Source organism: Psittacula echo (genome assembly GCF_963264785.1).
Source record: "Psittacula echo genome assembly, chromosome: 12".
NCBI classification, from domain to species: Eukaryota; Metazoa; Chordata; class Aves; order Psittaciformes; family Psittacidae; genus Psittacula; species Psittacula echo.
Window position 1 is genome coordinate 6,327,283 of NC_137747.1, and position 19,512 is coordinate 6,346,794.

Genomic DNA, 19,512 nt, shown 5'->3' on the forward strand with positions numbered 1-19,512 from the left:
CTCCAAAATTAGGCTTGAGAACATCCCAATATGGCTTTCTACACCTCATTCTTCTGCTAAAACAGCTCAGAGTAACCTGGAGCACAGCTGCCCTTTGGGAATGAAGATCACCATCACCTGCCATTGTCTGGCATTCACTACTTAACCCTTGCTTTTTGCATCCTGTGGAAGTCTGTATACAAAAGCAAGAAGTAAATAGCATGACAGCTGTATCTGACTCCATAGCTTTTAGATCCTGCAGAAAACCAGGTTTAGTGATTTGCTCTTTCACTGACAACATCTTGGAGACGTTTGAGTAGGACATCATCGTTCTCCTGGCAGAGTCGCTTCGTAGGAGATTCAGTGTCACTATCAATCGTTATTGCTCGCTTCTTACTCCTGTGTTCACCTTGTTTTATCATATTGTTGATGTCCTTCAAACTCTGCAATCAGGATTAAAAAAAAACATGAGTTACTACAACTCCATTTCAAACTTACTCTGCTTTTCAGTTATCTGAGAACAAAGAGTTCTTCTGAACCTCTTTGCTGACTGAGTGATGGATCCTACAGAAAGAATTCTACCTTTCACTGCAAACTGAGAGCCTCATTAAATGAAAATCACTGTGTTAGAACATATCCTAACTAGGAGATTAATTAACCCTCTCTTAGATTGACTCTTCAACCTTTTTGCTCTCTACCTTGGAAGGGCTCCCACTAAATTTATACAGGAGTGCAGATCGAGGTGTCAAGCAGGCACCGTTCTTGTGGGGTGAAACATAAACTGCGTGCTGCTGAGAGATGCGGCGAGGAGACACTGTCTGCTGCCTGATGCTGGGGAATGGAGACAAAGGAGGTGCTTCCATCTGCAAGAGAGGACAAATCTGGATAGGAGCTGAATCTGAAGATATTTAAGAGCAGTAACTTCACAGAAGGAAAGATTAATAAGCTTTCAGGTCTTCTTTAGAAGATTTTAGCCTGTAACAGTTAAAGAACAGATCAAGCATCCACCAAACAACAGAGCAAATTTGGTTTCCAGATGCATTAACAGAGATGCAACACAGGCACTTGAGCAAAGGTGTATTGCATCAATATGAAGAAGCTGACAGCAGGTTGTAAACAAAGCTGCACCTGCATTTGTCCTCTTGAAATGCTGCTTAAGCAGCTCCTCATACCACACTTTCATAACCACACCACGTGAATAACAGAGAAAAAGACTGACATGTTTAGCTGTCAGGAATTACTGTGTCTGATCATTTGACAGAGCAAAATTCCAAAATGCTTTACTTACTACATGGTCCTGGTTTGTGATATCGTACTTCAGTGCAAATGATTTCACTCTTTCTACATAGACTGCATTGTAAAACTTAATGAGATCTCCTCTCTCCTCTGTTCCCAACTCACTGGAGCTCTCTTCTGCGGATCGTCCTGAGGAACTGCCAGTTTTCACAGACAAGTCTAACAATAAGAGAGAGCTTCAGATTTCAGATACAGCATCAGCAAACTGGGTGCTTCACATTCAAATTTACATTACCTAACTGACAAGAACTCACCCATAAATTCACTAGTTAATGTGGTGAATTAGAGGTGTGCTTCAGACAGGAGCAAGGTGTGCTACATGTGGTTATGAACATTAGGAGCTGTAGCAAAAATTGGTAGCACAATCAGCCCCTTTTCCCACTTTTATTCTGGAGAGTGGTACAAAGCCATTTGTTGCTCTCAAAACTGACTTTTAAGCAGTCTGGTAACTCTCAGCTTTAACTTCTGTGAAAGTTTTTTGTGATCAGTTGGCAAAGAACAGATTCATGCTCAACTTGGGTCAGTTGCAAGGAAGCCATGGCATCATTTGTTCAGATGTGTTATGAAATAGCTGTTTGGTGGAAAAAGCTGCAGCCACACAGCAAGTATATTCATGTTAACGTTTCCTCTCCCCTAATTAAGTCCAAATACAACCTTCTATCTTCAGTCCTCTGTACTCTACTGCCAAACAAAAAAAGGACAACACAGAATAAAGCCTCTTGCAACCAGTGTGTTATGAAAAGCTTCAGCTGATACCCGTACGTGTAACTCCTTAGTGTGTCTGCCTTGTGTCACAACACAAGAGTATGTTCCTGTAAGCTGGTGTCAGAAGAGCGGGAGTTAATACTAGATGAAGGAGACACAAATCCATTAACTGAAGAAAAAGACTGGCAGGAAAAGCAGCTCAAGAACTTTGTAACCAAGTACCTTTGTTTGACAAAGCACCAGAGCCCAGTGCCACTTCAGATGCTCTATGACATCCAAGAACTGTGGAGCGGCTGAACCTACAGGAGCTCAGCACTTTCCTGGACCGCAGTGGAACCCTCAAAAGGCATTTAAAAAATGATTCTAATACTTGTTCAAGCAGATGAATCCCACCCACAGTGGGTATGCAATGTATGGAAGAGTCTTCTACATTTTGGCACGTGTCCTGGCTGCAGATCTGCTCTGCTCATGGGCTCACACACGGGCTTGTGATCTCCCAGTTTCCTGATACATCACTACAAACAAGCATGGCACAATTTTCATGCTTTTCTCAAATGCTCTTGTCCCTTTTCTCCTCTAACTGAGAGCAAAGAAACTATCAACTGTTTAAAAGAAACCTGAATATAAGAAAATGGTGGTCTGAGAGAGTCACCGTTTTTATTTTCTGGAACAAGTTCTCCCTGTTTAAGCCTTCAGGATAGATGAGGTTAAGAAAAAAAACCCTGTCATAATATTCCAGGTGCTCTTAATCTCCATTAACCATTTGCTGTGCAAAAAGACTCATGGAATGGTTTGGGTTGGAAAAGACCTCAAAGATCATCTATTTGCAGTTAGATTCAAGAACAGCTGCAGTGTCACTGACACGAGGGAAACATTTCAACCAAACATTTCAACCAAACTTAAGGAAACAAAATGAAACTCTTTTTCCAAGTAGGAAGTGTATTTTATGTACCTAACACACAGGAGGGCTACCGACAAGATGGTTTCTCTTCAAACAATACATTTGTTTCTCTTTAATATATTTAAAACTGTAAAACTTGCTTCACTTCTCCTTATTGACAGTTCAGTTCTTTAAAAGCGCACAGGTACACTTTTAGAAGCAGCAGATGACTTTGCTGTACCTACCTTCTGTCATCTCCACATCTTGGTTTGTATTGTTCTCCAACGGGCCATCAGCAGAAATATTTCTCAACAAGACACTCCTATAAACCTGCAGGACATCAGGGACAAACACTCTTGTCAAGGAAAACAATGAAACCAGAAAATTAGGTGAAATCCATCTGAATGACAATGGATATAACACTGAAGGGGATTTGACTTTTCCCTTAACAGCATCATCTGAAAAGCCACATCTGAGATTTCTACAAAGGAAAGGCAATACTATTTACTTACATGGCTGTTTGCTTGGGGCTGATTTCTGTAACTCTTCATGATGTCCTGAAAAGTTCGTTCTTCTTTGGTGACCTGGAAAAGAAGAGTCTGTTGAACAGCAAGTGCAGCAGCAAGTTTGGTTCAGTCTACTCAATTCACTGAGTACAGGTTTTCCTGTACAGGTTTCCTGTACAAAACACCCTGTACAGGTTTTCCTGAGGGTTACTTTAAATACATAACTTTGAAACTTAGTTCTGGTGGGGAGAATATGAAAAAAACCCACTATTTTTAAAGCTTTTTGCTGCTTATGATGCTTAGGAATTATTCATTTTCTGACTTCAATAGTGACACTAAAAAATAAAGTAATAAACTGTAATGGGTTTTTTAGTTCAGACTACCTAGATCATGAAGGTGACAAACAGGACAGAAAACACAAATATGGGGGAATGAGACTACACACCACTTGTGTTGCCCAGTGCTCAGGAAAAATAAAATCCTCTCTTAATGAACTGGCTGGTTGATGGGAACTTTAAGGATTATGCAAGACAAGGTAAAGAATACAGCAGGATTCATCCACTTCTTGGAAGGATTTTTCTCTTCCCTCCAGCAATCTGACATGAATAAAACCATCAAAACTGTAAACTGGGAAAAAAAATTACATTTTCAATTGACATAAAATACCCTGAATTTCTTAAAACAACATGTCACCTTTGCCATGATGTAAAAGGCACAGAGGAGGAGCTGGTCCAAATGTCTGTCCTTCATGAGATCAGCACAGTGGACCAATGTGAATTCAAAGCACGTCCATATCTTCCTGCGCAGGTCATTGGAAACATCCAGTTTTAAGCACAGGTCACGCAAGCGCACACTTGCCAGATGATAAACCTGGAAGACACACAGAAACAAGTGAAGCCAAAACAGCTTAACCTCGCCTGCAAAAGTGATGTCCTCAAAGTAGAGCTGTTCTATATTTGCATAGTCATTTCTGCAAAACTTCCCTCCATTGCCCACGACAATGTCTTCAAAGACTAACGTGTCACCTCTGTTCAGATGTTGGATCCCTAATGCTCAGAGGAAACCTGCTTAAAAACATTTTGATTATAGTTCCTACACCTCACTCACTGTTAATGGAACGCTTCAAACAAGCACAAAGAAGGGACACACTTTAATTAAGTATAATCTTAGATTAGCATGATGATGGAATTTTTTCTTCCCCTTTAGATTACCAAAGATCTGTTTCAAAACCCAAGATAAATGTCAAGTGCAACATAAGCCTCTTCTATGTACTTCAGAAGTTCTTGCTTCATGGATATAAATTAGGCACATTTTTATGTTGGAAAGCAGAAAGAGTTCATTTCCTTTTCACTTGCTCTACTGAACAGGACCAAGAAAGGAAAGTAGGGAAGAACTATCATTTTGAATATGATGATCACTGTAAAGAGATCAACATTTAAAGACAAATTTAAATGAAGATTTTAGCTCTCCTTCTGAGAGGATTATGTTGCCTACCACATGGCTGGTAAAATACAGGGCTACAGCTGAAGTACTCCCCAGCTGAAAGTAAAGTTAATCAATTCTTAATCCATTCTCAGAGAATGTCACTATCAGCATTAAAGAACCAATGGTTCAGACACCGGATGTGGCTTACAAGTGTTTCCAGGAACCAGTTTCTGTATTAAAATTTGCCTTAAAGACTGTTCAAAGTAGAATTCTCTAGGGTGACAATACAGATACCCTAAAAGGGGGAAAACCTCTAAAAATACCTTCTCCAGTAAGAGAATAACAGCAAAAAATAGGGTTTATAATATTTTTGAGAGATTAATGTAGGTGTATATTCTTTGCAGGCATTTAGGCAGTTACCCCTGCCTCCTCCAAAGGGCCCTCACACACTCCACATTGGAAATGACAGAAACTAGAAACAAGTTTCTCTCAAGCACACCCAGTTCTTACCTTGCCCCCTTAAATGCTTCATAATCCTTCTAGAAACTTCTGGACAGTGTGTAATTCATCACTGCTTTCTGAGGCCACATACCAGCAGGATCAGCACTACTGGGGAGGCCTCAGAAAACCGCAAATGAGAATCTCCAGATGCAGGATTTGAAACAGCGCGGTTTTGAATGAGCAAGACACAGGAGGATAATCTCATTTCTGATATGTCTACCCCTTTAAAGTGTGAGAGTCAGTAAAAACAAACAAGAGAAGTAAAAACTACTGGTATTTCTTAGGTAATTATTTATAAAAGCTGTTAAATCAACAAAAAAAGAACCCAAACCACGGAACATGCCATGGGCAGGGGAAGGGGGAAAACTGAATTCTCTGTAACACTTGACAACATCTTTTCCCTTCTCCTTCCAGGTATCTAAGAACTGCTCACGCCAAAGGAAAAGTACATGAAGACTGAAAGGTCATGAAAACTGCACAAGGAGGCAAATTTCAGCACGGCCACAAGCAACAGCAAAGCGTGACTTCCTCATGAAGACACCTACCTTTCTGTAGAACAGTGCCAAGGATCCTGTTCTCTTTGGTTTGTTTCCTGATGACAGATGCACTTCATGTGCTTGGTTCCCCTGAGGGTGGCAGGGAGCTTGTGCCTCTGTCTTACATGGCTGACCTAAATTCATCAAAATGGGTATCAATGTGATCCCACCCATTTCATTTGCAATACCTGGAGATGATACATCCAGAAATAAACCATTTGCTGTCCTCATGCTGCAGAGTTAAACTGCAAATCATTTATTCCTGCACGAACGCTTCGTACAAAAGACACCTCATCCTTCTCTACTGGAAGCTAAAACGACTCTTTGCCCCTCACAGTCTTCAGAAATAATTAAAACTTACATTACTGGTAATGGCTAAAGGAAGAATATGAATGTGAACAATCATTTCTAAAACTATCCAGAAGTACAAAGTTGACAAGAACTGACAATTTCTCTAGCACTCTTTTAGGGGAGGTAGGCATTCCCTTTCTTTTTTTTGGCATTATTCTGCAAACCTGAAAGCACATGCTATAGTGTGAGGTGTAACAGGAAGAAGCAAGAACTCCCCAGCTTTGTTCACAAGGAGGAACCCTCAGGATGCTTGTCAGGTGTCAGAAGTCCCCATGGGAAGAGATGTTAGTAGGAGCTTGAGCTTTTTTTTTTTTTTTTGATAAAGTGATACATGTTCTTTTAAAAAGAAAAAGCAATACATGTTCAAAATACATGGTTGGCCTAAAGCAGATCTTAAGAGCAAGCAAAATACAGAATCACAGAATCATTATGGTTGGAAGGGACCTTAAAGACTGTCTAGTTCAAACCCTCTGCCATGGGCCACCTTCCACAAGACCAGGTTACTCAAAGCCCCATCCAACCTGGCCTTGAACACTAAATCTAGTAAAGATTAGAACACTTAATCTACACTTAAACTAATATCCGGAAGAGAAGACAAATGGGAAGAACTCGTACCATGCAGTGGGATGGTGATCTTCTGTCCTGTTTTTCCTGGGACTGTGGCTGTGGTCATAGTCAGCACTGTTTGGCCAGGAGAAGCTGACACATTTTCAGCAGCAATGCTTGATGCTGGAGCAATTGTCAACTTAGTTCCTTCAGCTAAAACCTTTTCCATCTGCATTTCTTTGGGGGTGTCATCTCCAAAGAGCCTTCTTTTTGCACTTCCAGCCATGGGAGAACTGTAGCGCTCATGAACAGATATTGGGGACAATGGCTGCATGTCTGGCACACAGAGGAGAAACACAAAACAAAAGAGCAGCAGTTTCATATGAATGCTTCTCCACAGGAGGAGGAAAGGTTAACCTTCAAAATGCTTCTAGTGATTGACTGCCCAGTTCACTGTTCCTGGGTGATATGAACAAGACCTATAGTTCAACTGTCTCCTTTTATTTTGTGGTCATCCCAGACAGCTCAGTTTCACAATCAAGTGCCATGTGGAAGACAAGAGTAACCAAGCTAACTTGCAGAAGAAACTGAGGAACACATAGGATTACAGACACTTAATCCAGTCTGCTTAGCAGATAAGTAATATTTGCATGTGTTATTCCTCTGAACACATACAGTTAGGCTTTCCCTTGATCAGAGATGAGGCTTCACAATTTTGATTGCTTAATTCAGATTCCAGATGGATTTTTGCAATTATAAAGAAGTCTAAACCTTCTCTCCTCAAATTCACACATTCAAATTGTATCTTTGAACATACCCCGTCTTAGACTCCCACCAAGATCTGTCCGAACCTCTTTTACTCGAGGATGAATTATAGGAGATACTGGCATCATAGGCAAATGCCCAAATCCGCTTCCTCCATTGCTTGCTTCAAAGTTACTGGGAAATATTACCTGAGAAATACAAAATGTTGATGTCAGTGTTAAGACAACAAATAGATTTCTGTTCTTTGTGCTAATCTATTCATAGAAGTTTTTCCTGCAGCAACTGTCTCATTTGAACAGCTCTCGGTATAAAACAACAGTAAGAAAAAGAGCATGAATTTCCGAATAAAAGGAAAAGAGGTAACATACTTCTTCACAGGTTGGGACCTTGTTATCTGATGCCTGGAGGGCATTCCAGAGCGCTGAGTCCCGAGTCCAGGCAAGGCTCTCAAGAATTTGTTCCTCAATGCTGTTGAGGTGCTTCACCATGTCCCTGGAAAGTCCTTCCTCAGACCGAATCAGAACTTCAATTACCTAATGGTAATAAGACACATGAAAGTCATAGTGTTCATGCTTAACACTCTCAGATCCTTATTTGTTTCTGCATTCTGTTTGAAACTTCTCCTCAGTGAATGCTCCAGCCTCCTCCTCACATCTTAATCTTCCCCAACCCTCTTCTGATGGTTTTAAACCCTTTCCCAAAAAGCAATCCAAGGGTTGGAAGTGGACAGCAAACATCTCATCAATGAAGAATAACCCATTCCCAGGGGTTTATTTAAGGCACTGTCTCAAATTGCTAAGCATGTACAAAACAAAAGCAGTAAGCACCAGAAGCACTTGCCCAGCACGTGCAGCAGACCTAGGAGGACACAAGCAAGTATATCCCCTTAGGCTGGAGGATATACGCCAATATTTAAGCTTTCCTTCCTTTCAAACAAGCAGCCCACAACAAAAAGAGCTGAAAACCACCATCTTTACAGTCCTAAGACAGTATTTATTTACCTTATAGAAATAGAATGGCCTGAGGTCAAGAACTTCAATGATCCAGGGGAAGGTCCGAGGTGAGCTATATGCAAAAAGCACGATCTCCAAGCAGCATGCCATGAGAGAGCGGTGAAAGACATCTTGTTCCAAGAGAGCCTGAGGCGATTACAGAAGATATCAGTGATTTGAGGTTCAGGAAATAGAAGTTTGAGTTTTGTGGCACTAATACTACACAGCTTATTGCTGGAGAGGAGCTACTTCTTTCTCCTATGTTCCACAAACTCCTCTTTTTACAGGGAAGTTCAGAATGGTAAAGACTATACATAGACCAACAGCGCCAAAATAATCACATTTTTCATATTATAAGCAAATGATCTGGCCTCCTTATTGTGAGTCACAAAGCAGAGCAAAAGCATTTCTATCTAATGATAAGTACATTAGGTAGAAAGAATACAAGTTTTCTCTCCATAAAGTCACAATTCCAGAAGGCAATACAAACTAAGACAGTTACGCCAGAACTATACCATTTTTAATAGCAATAAAAACTACACTTAGGCACCTCCCATATATTCCTCCTTTTATAACAGCAACAATACACACAAATTGCTTTCCCGCAGGCTACTCTGTTCTGGAACTATCTGAAGAAAACCCTCCCAGAGAGGGTTATACAAAAAAGTGTTCTCCTCTTTTACCAGTTCTTCACTTACAGTTAGATCTTTCCCATGTAGTCTTCGTATTTCTTGCACCATTATAGTCTCCAAGATTTTATAGTACAAGATCTCTGCCAGCATTAATCTGTTCACAGCAAAATCTGAAATTTAAAACCAAAAGAGATGAAGCCCAATACTGTTTGCAAAAGCAGTCTTAAGACTAAACTGACCTTCTATTTGTCCTTCTCTAAGAAAATAGTGCACATGTGTGTGTACAGACTGCAAATCAAAAAAGTATGGTTAGAAATCCACTGGTGACAAGAATAGCATGAAGTTCTCGAAGTGTTTTGAAGGATTACGTATTTTAATATTTCTAGCGACATAACTTTGCAGACAGTTGCAGTAAGAATTTTCCTATTCATGTTCCATTCCCTTTAAGTTCTAATCGAAGAAGAATGCAAGTTTACAGTGTTTAGGAGATGCTGTAGTTTCAGTGCTCCTTTAGTTATCCCATCCTGATCTTCAACCTTGGATTTACTCTGTAATAAGTTTTTATTCTTTCAAGTGTTCTGCTTGACAGCAACAGTTTTCTGTTTGGATATGTTCTGGGTTAAAAATAGCTCCGCTGTTATTACATACTTTAGTGATAGTACATGTATGCATGGCATTTGCCCTGATTTATATTCAGAAACATCCCAATGCATTTCATGTCCATACCTATATGTGATCCTGGCTGTTCATCTGTTGACTGAGTGTAGCTGCAGCAGAACTTCTCACCTATTTCTTTCACTCTGCTCATAATGCTTTCCATAGGGCTGCGTGCACAAGACCTGCAGCAGAACACAAAGAGAAAAGGCTTGTTTGTATAAACAAACATCAAGTTTCAAACAACCCTCAAAACCCAACAACAGCAAAAAGTACCACCCAAATAAAAAGCGAAGCTGCTTACACTGAGCTCTCCTACGGAGAACAGAGGAAAACATAAAACATACAGGAATATTGCTTCCTTTTGTCCTTTCCTCATAGGGTTGAGAAGCTATGTAGACTTTGGAACAAATGCAGGAGAAAGCAAGAGCTCAGGAGAAAAAGATATATCTGCTAGGAGCAAGGTAGTAAGAGGGATGCTACAACAGGCAAGCACATATATCCCAACTCTTTAAGGGACAGACTTAAAGGCTTGCTAACTAACATTACCTTCCTCCACCAAAACCTCTGCCAACAGTTACCATATCTTTTAATTGAGCTATACTTGGTTTAAATTTAAGCAAGCAAAAAAGCATTTGGCTTTCAAGCAAGCAGCTAAATTAACATTAGCAAAAGCTGAAGGTACACTAATGCATTAATGGTAACAAACTGGATGGGGGGGCTGTGTTCAGCTCTCCTCCAGAAGATGAGATCATCTATAAAACAGAAGACTGCTCAACAAGAAATATTACAGAAACACAGACAAAAATGTTCTGCATCACACAAAAGCCAAATTTGAGCAAGAAAGCAGTCACAGGAGTAAAAGATAAGTTTCCCCTTGCATGAGAGCGGCTGCAGTGGATGTACTTACTCAAAAATAGCTATGAGTTGTTCACTCGGTGCATTTTTCAATCCAGCCACAATGCTCTGCAACCGGCTCACGCTTTGTGTTGCTGAAGCAACAGGGGTGATGACAGCTTCCTTTTCTCGTAGGTATCTTCTTCCAGTCAGGGGAGTTGAAGGTGCAAATGACCTTTTCTGTCACAGAAAAATAATAACTAAAAATCTGTCAACAGAACTGTTTCAAAAACCTTTCCAATGAGCATCTCACTAGTATGCTACCTGAAGGTTGCCATCAAAACTGACCTCAAAACTGACTCAAAATTAGGTCAAGTTTTCCCAGGACTCCATAAATAGAAAAAATCCCAAATCTTCTGGCAGACTGAAATTAACTCAGAGGGGTTTTGTCTGGCTTTTTTTAAGTAAAATATAAGAAAATGAGACTTTAAATCTTAAAGCCTGTAAATTCCACAAAGGCACAGGCTGCCAGAGAAGCTGTGGCTGCCCCATCCCTGGCAGTGTTCAAAGCCAAGTTGGATGGGGCTTGGAGCAACCTGCTCTAGTGGAAGGTGTCCCTGCCTGTGGCACGGGATTGGAAATGGATGAGGTTTAAGGTCCCTTCCAACACAAACTGTTCTATGATTCTCTGATCCTGTTTAAGGAATAGTTATTTACTAAATTTCACAGGAAAGCAGCATCATCATTCCATCGCAACAGGACAGCATCCACTGAAGCCTGCGAATAGCATTCATCATCTTCCTCTCAGGAATGAGAAATCCAAAGCCTCTCAAAGATTCAAATAGCGTACAGGGTAAAAATACTAGAAAGAGTACTTCCAGTGAGATCAACAGGTTAAACAAATCACCTTTTCAAAATGCTGCTGGAGATGACTCTCCACATGAGCTCTTGCTGCTGTCTTCCCTACTGGTATATCTACAGGGAATTTTCGAGGCGTGCCAATTTCTTCTTCAGCATCAGCACCGAGGAAAACCCTCTCGTCGAAGTCACCCACTGTCAGAACATACTCCTCATACTCTTTATTCAGGGCTTTGCTGAAAGAGAAATCCAAGGTTTACATCAAAGCTTAAACTGTTGAAAATAAAAAGGTGCCAGTGGAGACAAGGCACAAAACTGAAACCAACGTGTTCAAAGCACTTAATGCTTTCAGCAGCAGTGAACAACAGAACTTCATTACCCCAAGCAAACTGCATGCAAACCAAGTCTGGACAAAGAAAAAGAGAGGCTTCCATGCTTCCTTTAGACATCAAGCTACTTAGGAAAGAACAGGGACTACTCATATGCTTCCACATCACAGTATTATTGAAGTAATACTATTGCTTTTTAAGTAGAAATACTGAAAGTTTCACTGCTTCAAACAGATCACAGCAAAACCACTTTATATCTACATTTGAGTGTTACCTACATTGTTAAAATAATTGAGTCTTCACTCAAAATTCTCAAAGCAAACCAGCACTCACCTTGAAAAAACAACTTACTGGGTATTTTTGGAAAAGAAGGAAAAAAATGCACCACATTTAAGGGATCCAGAAAAAGCAGCTGTTGTTCATATTTTGCATTTAAATTAGTTTTCAGAACCATAGAATCATAGAATAGTTAGGGTTGGAAAGGACCTTAAGATCATCCAGTTCCAACCCCCCTGCCATGGGCAGGGACACCTCACACTAAACCATGCCACCCAAGGCCTCATCCAACCTGGCCTTGAACACCGCCAAGGATGGAGCACTCACAACCTCCCTGGGCAACCCATTCCAGTGCCTCACCGCCCTCACAGTAAAGAATTTCTTCCTTATATCCAATCTAAGCTTCCCCTGTTTAAGTTTGAACCCGTTACCCCTTGTCCTGTCACTACAGTCCCTGATGAAGAGTCCATCCCCAGCATCCTTGTAGGCCCCCTTCAGATACTGGAAGGCTGCTATGTTTCTGACACAATTACACTCATCACAGAAACGCTCCACCTCTTTTTTGTGGTTTTGCGATTGTTGCTTCCTTTTCTTTTGAGTACTTTAGTCACATTCACAGATTTATACATGCAACTGGAGACTGACAGAGGAATCTAAAGACTTCCCTACTTAGGTACAATATTTGAGGTGTGTATAGAAACATATCCATGAACTTCAGAGGCAAAGTTTTGATTTGCATTAGATTACTCAAAGGTTACACCTGCCAGAAAATAAAGGCAAGCACCGTAAAACCTGACACTAAGGAAGAAACTCTGTAGCTGACATTTGATGCATGTCAGGTGCAGAAATAGTTTCAGCCAGCTTTGACTGTCAAATAATTAAAAACTATTAGTTACACTAAGGTAAAGGAACAGGAAAACCTGTATTCCAGAAATCCCAGACTGGTTTGGGTTGGAAGGGACCTCAAAGCTCATCCAGTTCCAACCCCCTGCCATGGGCAGGGACACCTTCCACTAGAGCAGGTTGCTCCAAGCCCTTTCCAACCTGGCCTTGAACACTGCCAGGGATGGGGCAGCCACAGCTTCTGTGGACAACCTGTGCCAGCACCTCAGCACCATCACAGTGAAGAATATCCTCCTAATATCTAATCTAAATCTACCTCAAGATTCAGAACATAAGCTGTAACTTACCTATTTTCTGTGAAATTGCAAAAGTCCAACAGACATTCTCCTTTTAAAATCTAAGAATAAAAAGCAGAAATATTTTACATAATGAAATCAAAACTGTTCCAGCTCTCACAGTGTGAGGGCATGATGGTTTTAGCCAAATAGAAAATACAACTTAGGAGCATCACTGGACCTTTTTTTTTTTTGCCTAGCCCAAAGGACTACAATACCATTAGGAAGACAAACAGATGAGGACAAAGCCCAGTTCTAACCAAGCTCTTGATAACCTCACTGTTCACAAACAGTTCTGCCTTTATCATCTGCTCCATTGGCAGGTTCAGGACTGCCCTGATGAGTAACTGCACTGAAACTCCCCCAGAGCTTGGAAAAAACTGTCAGGACCAAAACCAGAGAGAACAAACTGTCCACCTGCAACCTCAACCTCTTCCTGCCAAAGCATTTTGCTGAACGCAAGCAGTAGGACCCACAGTATCGTGGCAGTTGTTCCATGCAACCATTTCACAATGAGATTATATTTTTGCCTGAACAAATCATTATTGACCACAAGTCAGTTTCCCACTGCCAAGAAAGGAAATCAAAGATTCTCTGCTGACAGAAAAAGGCAAAACACAGAGAACTTTATGGCACACATCATTAAGAGTAAATTCTGTTTCTGCTAAAATACATGCAAAGAAAACCTAGCCCAGCCCGAGTCCACTTGCCTATTAGTACATTTTCCTACAGGACCCATAGGAGTTAAACGGTTTTGAGCATCTGAGCACCACAGTGCATTCTTAAAACTACTGAGATGTACCTTCCTATCAAACAGTTTTGAAATGTATGGCTTAAAGTAGTGTTCCTTTATTCCTTTTGCTTCTACTAAAAGCCCATCATGCAGCTCACAGAGTGTACCAATGATGCAAGGAGGATCTTCAGAGGCTTTGATCTCTGTCATGCGGAAGCCCGCTGGTAAACCTGAGAAAAAGGAGGGTGAAGAAAGACTCCCTTTAACTTCATTTGAAAAGCACTAAGAGAACAAAGCATATTTGATTTTAAATTATCTGTCCCCACTATACCTTTGAACGATGGGTTTAGCAAATCTCTTCTATTTGGACACGAAAGGGCATTTGCAAAAATCAGGTCCAAGCAGCACAGAAGCAAATGATAGGAATTTACTAAATCATCTCCAATCATACGGAAATTACCTTTAAGAGACAGCACATCACGTCAAGCAACACAAGAGCAGTTCATAACTCAGAAGGTGTACAAACCATGCAGCTAAGAAAAGCAAGCCCTACCCTTGGTATACACAAAGAGAGTCCAGCAGAAGTTGAAGAGATCTTTAACATTGCAGGGCATCCGCCTGTCAAGGAAGAAGAGTGGGGAGAAGTCAGTCTTCAGAGCCTGTTTTACAGTAAGAATTTCATTCCATTTCCTTGCTCAAAAAACACAGCTGCTGTCTTTATCTTCACTTTGCATCAGGTGCAACACAACCTAAGCTACATGTCCTTATTGCAGCTTCCACTGACTGAGTCTCCCACCTCGCTCCACGGAGCGTTTTGCATCCCCAACCTTCTGGCCCCTTCCTGAGCTAACGGCTGCCTCTGTCCTGTGCCCCGAACACATCATTTTGCTGCTGTCACACTTCTAACAGAGCCCTCCCACGGCTGCTTTGGAACTTTACATCACTTTTTAAAGCACAATCATAGAATCCCAGACTGGTTTGGGCTGAAGGGACCTTAAAGCTCAACCACGAGCAGGGACATCTTCCACTAGAGCAGGTGGCTCCAAGCCCCGTCCAGCCTGGCCTTGAACACTGCCAGGGATGGGGCAGCCACAGCTTCTCCAGGCACCCTGTGCCAGCGCCTCAGCACTCTCAAAGGGAACAGCTTCTGCCTAAGAGCTCATCTCAATCAACCCTCTTTCAGTTTAAAGCCATTCCCCTTGTTCTGTCCCTACAAGGCCCTTGTAAAAAGTCTCTCTCCAGATTTTCATATTAAGTATAGCCCTTTAAAAAGAAAAGTCACACGAAACCTCAAAAATACCTCTGTTTCCTGCTTCGCTGTGGTTTTGAAGTTTCTTCGTAAGGGTTTTGAAATACATCCAAAAATATTGGTTCAAACTTTTTGAAAATCACAGTTGACACTTCAAAATTCCTCTCCAGCCTCTCCACTCGCTCTCGGAATTCCTGTGGTAGATTTGACATGTCCATCCACTTCTTCATTTTGCTAAAAAACTGAATTAGACTTAAAAGAAAGATGGAAAGTCTGCTTTATTTTGAGCTTTACCTCATTTCCTTTATTCTAGTTAAAGGAAAAAAAAAAAGGCCAAAATGCAATATATTTGCTCCTTAACAACTAATCTGATTAACATATAGGTTTACTGTTTATTTGGATAGTCTCCTAAGCTGTATATATTGTAAGTTTGTCACCTCCTATTGTGTTTTTTTTCCCTGACTCTTCAAAGCACAGGCATGGAATCACTGATTGCATTTGAAGGCTGCAAGCACAGCCATGTCAGGTATAGAAGGGCTGGAAGGGAAAGGCGGCTTCAAGTGTGCCGAGGGGGAAGCAGTCAAACCACAAACACGGGTTCATGCCTGCTACCTACACAAAACCCATTAGCTGTAGGTGTACGCTGGCAACTCAACTCTTATGTGGATCGCTAATGGGACAGCCAGGTCCTGTTTGTGCTTCAATTAACTACAAAAAGGAAAATAAATAATTGACGTGGGTGGAACAACTGCTGGGCTGACACGGCTGGTTCTTCAAAGGCCTGAAGTTGAAAGTCAAGGATTTGCATCTTGTTTCCATTTCCAACAAGCAGATTTATTGCTTTTACACTGCTACCTCAGGACACGCGTTCCGCAGTGCCCGGGGCTGTGAAAACAGCAGCGGGTTCCTGAGCTGGTGGGAAATTTATCACAGAATTCCAGATTGCTTTGGGTTGAAGGGACCTTAAAGCTCATCCAGCTCCAATTGCTGCCACGGGCAGGGACACCTTCCACTAAAGCAGCTTGCTCCAAGCCCCTGTGTCCAATCTGGCCTTGAACACTGCCAGGGATGGGGCAGCCACAGCTTCTCCGGGCACCCTGTGCCAGCGCCTCAGCACCCTCACAGGGCAGAATTCCTTCCTAGTATCTAATGTCGGCCGTTCACTGCCCGGAGCGCCCTTAGCAAGCGGGGCGGGCTCACCTGAGCCTGGCGGAGCGCAGGATCCTGGTCAGCGACACGGCGTTCCCCTCCATCAGGCCGCTCCCCACGGTGGGCACCCGGCTCTTGCGGCAGGCGACGTAGAGGGCACAGGCCAGCCAGTGCAGCGGCTCGCCCTGCGGGACACGGACAGCGCGATGCGGGGAGGTGCGGGAGGGGGCCGGGCCGCGCCCCGCCCCTGACAGGACCCGGCGCCACCGCCCCGCCCGCCCCACACCCTGACAGGACGCGGCCCCGCTGCCCGGCCAGCTCGCCCTCACCTCTAGGCTGTAGGTGCCCCGCAGCGCCGTGAAGTCGCGCAGGGCCTCGGCGGCGCTGGCTGCGTCCAGGTTGAGCTCCTGGCAGAGCCGCTCGATGGCGGCGCCGGGCTCGACGGGCTGCGGCTCCGGGCGGGACATGGTGGGCACAGCCCTGCCCGGCTCGCGCGCCAAAACGGCTTCGCCGGAAGGGAGCGGCGGCTTCCGCCGTGAGGGGAGAGGGGCGGGGCTTGGGGAGAGGGGCGGGGCCTCGCCTGCAGCGGGGTGTTGTCTGTCGTGGGGTGTTACCTGTCGCGGGATGTCGCCGGTGGCGCGGGGGGAGCTCTGCGGTGCTGAGCTCGCCCGTCGGTCACGGTTGTATTGGATCCGGCCGGGAGCACGCTCCGAGGCATCGCGAAGGGCGGATCTCACGGCATCAGGCCCAGCCTAAGGGCGTTCACACTGATGGCGGGAGCGCTTCGAGAGCGCCGAGGTTGTGCCCGGAGTGTGTGTGGGTACCGTCCCCACGGGCCAGGGCAGCTCCTGCACCCCCTCGAAGAGGCTGTGAGACCCAGGGCCCACAGCACAGGCAGAGGAGATGGTTCCAACCTGATCACAGAACCACAGCCTGGTTTGTGGTGGAGGGGACCTTAAAGCTCATCCGGTTCCAACCCCTGCCACGGGCAGGGACACCTTGCACTAGAGCAGCTTGCTCCAAGCCCCATCCAACTTGTCTTAGAGGACACTTCAGCCACTATCTGATGGCTCCCTTTGGGTCAGGTGCTGCTGCTGCTGCGGGTGTTCCACCTTCTCTGAGCTGTTGGAAGGTTGTGGGGCAGAAACATGGCAGAGCAAGCCCCAGCATAGTTATTTCTTCAGGAGCAAAGATAAGCGTTCCTTGGAGGGACCTGAGCTTTGCTTTTGTGCACCTGCTCCTCCATTAAAGATCGGTGTCCATAAAGAGAATGACAGATTCTGTCTAAACGTGGGATGATACTTGCCTGTGTCCTGAGATGAAAATCAGAGACAGGAGTGCAGAGATGAGCAGCTCCAGGATGTTTTAGTCCCTCATGTTAAAGGCGCCTGTATCCTGCAAAACAAAACCCAGAGCAAGCTGTGCCCGCCGTGCCCATCCTCCATCACCAGGTCCACTCACCTCCTGCTGGAAGGTGGGTAACACACTCCTCTGATGAGACAGAGCACGTCAACACCAGCACAACTGCTCCTCTGTACCTGGGGCTGCAGATCCATTGAGCAAATATTCTGCATTCCTGATGCCGGGGTGGAAGGCTGCAGTCAATTTAAAGGGAGACTGAGGAACTGGAGAGTTCACGGCATCGTTTTGCCTCCTCTGTCCCCATCCAAGATGTCTGTTCTGCTGGTACTTTCCTGCTCCTCCCTCCCAATAAACGCAGCAGCAAAATGCCAGAACAAGGTATTCAGGCAAGGGCAGGAGGAGCAAGCAAAGGCCCTTGTTTTTCCCTCTGTGCCTTTTTTCCTGGACCTTACAGCTTTTCCTGTGCATGCATTTATTCATCTCAACACCTGAATTAACACCTACTCTTCTAGAGCACGAGATCCTTGCTTATGACAAGCGTTTATTTGGCACCTCTTAGGATTTTACAAGGCATAGAGGAACTGAGCACCTCTTCTGCTGTGAGGTGCCACTAAGTGCCAGGACTAACTGGTACGGGGAGTCTCATGCCTGGTCCCAGGTCCTCTGCCCATCATCCAGATGAAGCAGGTCAGCGGAGCAGCTGTGCTCCGCAGTGGAGTTTGTGCTGCTCCATTGGTCATACAGCCCATGGGGGGCAGTGACTGACCCCACACACATCGAGTTAACCCCCCCAGTGCTGGGTGAGTGATTGCCGCTGGCTGCAGAAGGGGATTATCCCTGTATAACCTCATTCCATGGCAGGGAAAGCCGTGAGCCAGCTGCGAGCAGCCCTTCCCTGGAGCAATGCACTTCTCAGGTGCAAGAGAACGGAAGAATTCCACTGGGTTCAACAGCTGCTCAATGGATTCGTGCTGAGAAAAAGGCAAGTCACGTTTATCACTGAGTCAGGTGAATTAAACATTCACATATATTTGCTGGAAAAAAGATTATATACATCTGTAGCAAGGCTCTGCCAAGTCTGAAAGATAAGCATCATCTAGACACTAAATTAAAAAAATAAAAATCTGACTTTTAAATCTTGTTTTTTTTCTCTTTTTATCCATGTTCAAGAGCACAGTTTATTTTGTTAGCACATTTGGTGAAGGATGTTATGTTTTGTGTGAGTAGCCATGAAAACCAGTGAGGATTTGGCATTTGGTTTTGGAAATGATGGAAAAGAAGAAGCCACTTACGCCTTACAGTCTAAATAATCCACAGAGTATATCAGGTTGCGAAAGGGTCACAAAGCAGCAGTCAAAGAGAAGCCTGAACACCCAGAGACGTAGCATACATGTCTGATAAGGAAGAACAAGGTATAGAGCATGCTGGCTAATTAAATAAATGTCACTTTAAACCCTGTTCCTTAATGCATGTAACCCTGGGAAAACCATCCCGTAACAAGAAATGGACTCTGAAGAGATTGGTGTATCCATTCACAGTAAGGCTTTGAAGATATATGAAGTTTTATAGCATTTGTATTTTAAGGATTTAGGGCAAGTACATGTTCTTCTACTGAATAAAAAGAAAGTTAGTACTTAAAAGGTTCAAAAATATATCAATTGTGATTATTTTTTTTTTACATAAATAAATTATATTGATTTTGGATTTAACAGCTGAAAAAACCCTTTCTGCTTCCACTGGAGGCAAAACTGAACAAAATGTTAGTTAAATAGA

At 43.4% G+C, this 19,512-nt stretch overlaps 1 protein-coding gene across 2 annotated transcripts; it reads right to left on the minus strand.

Annotated features, from left to right (window-relative positions):
- Positions 1-251: 251 nt before the first annotated feature.
- Positions 252-16,844, minus strand: RBL1 (RB transcriptional corepressor like 1; the record flags this gene model as incomplete). 2 transcript variants are annotated; one of them, XM_080627780.1, is made up of 22 exons in its annotated part: positions 252-422; positions 678-842; positions 1,268-1,434; positions 3,106-3,190; positions 3,373-3,444; positions 4,060-4,236; positions 5,838-6,016; positions 6,795-7,061; positions 7,543-7,678; positions 7,859-8,023; positions 8,492-8,629; positions 9,181-9,284; positions 9,841-9,953; positions 10,679-10,845; positions 11,513-11,699; positions 13,259-13,308; positions 14,049-14,209; positions 14,311-14,439; positions 14,533-14,597; positions 15,280-15,480; positions 16,429-16,562; positions 16,707-16,844. In XM_080627780.1, the coding sequence occupies 22 exons, from the start codon at positions 16,842-16,844 to the stop codon at positions 252-254; spliced, it is 3,171 nt and encodes a 1,056-aa protein (XP_080483906.1). The 2 variants fall into 2 exon arrangements, with proteins under 2 accessions (XP_080483906.1, XP_080483907.1); XM_080627781.1 differs by lacking the exon at positions 16,707-16,844 and having other exon boundaries at positions 5,838-5,962; positions 16,429-16,481.
- Positions 16,845-19,512: the final 2,668 nt, after the last annotated feature.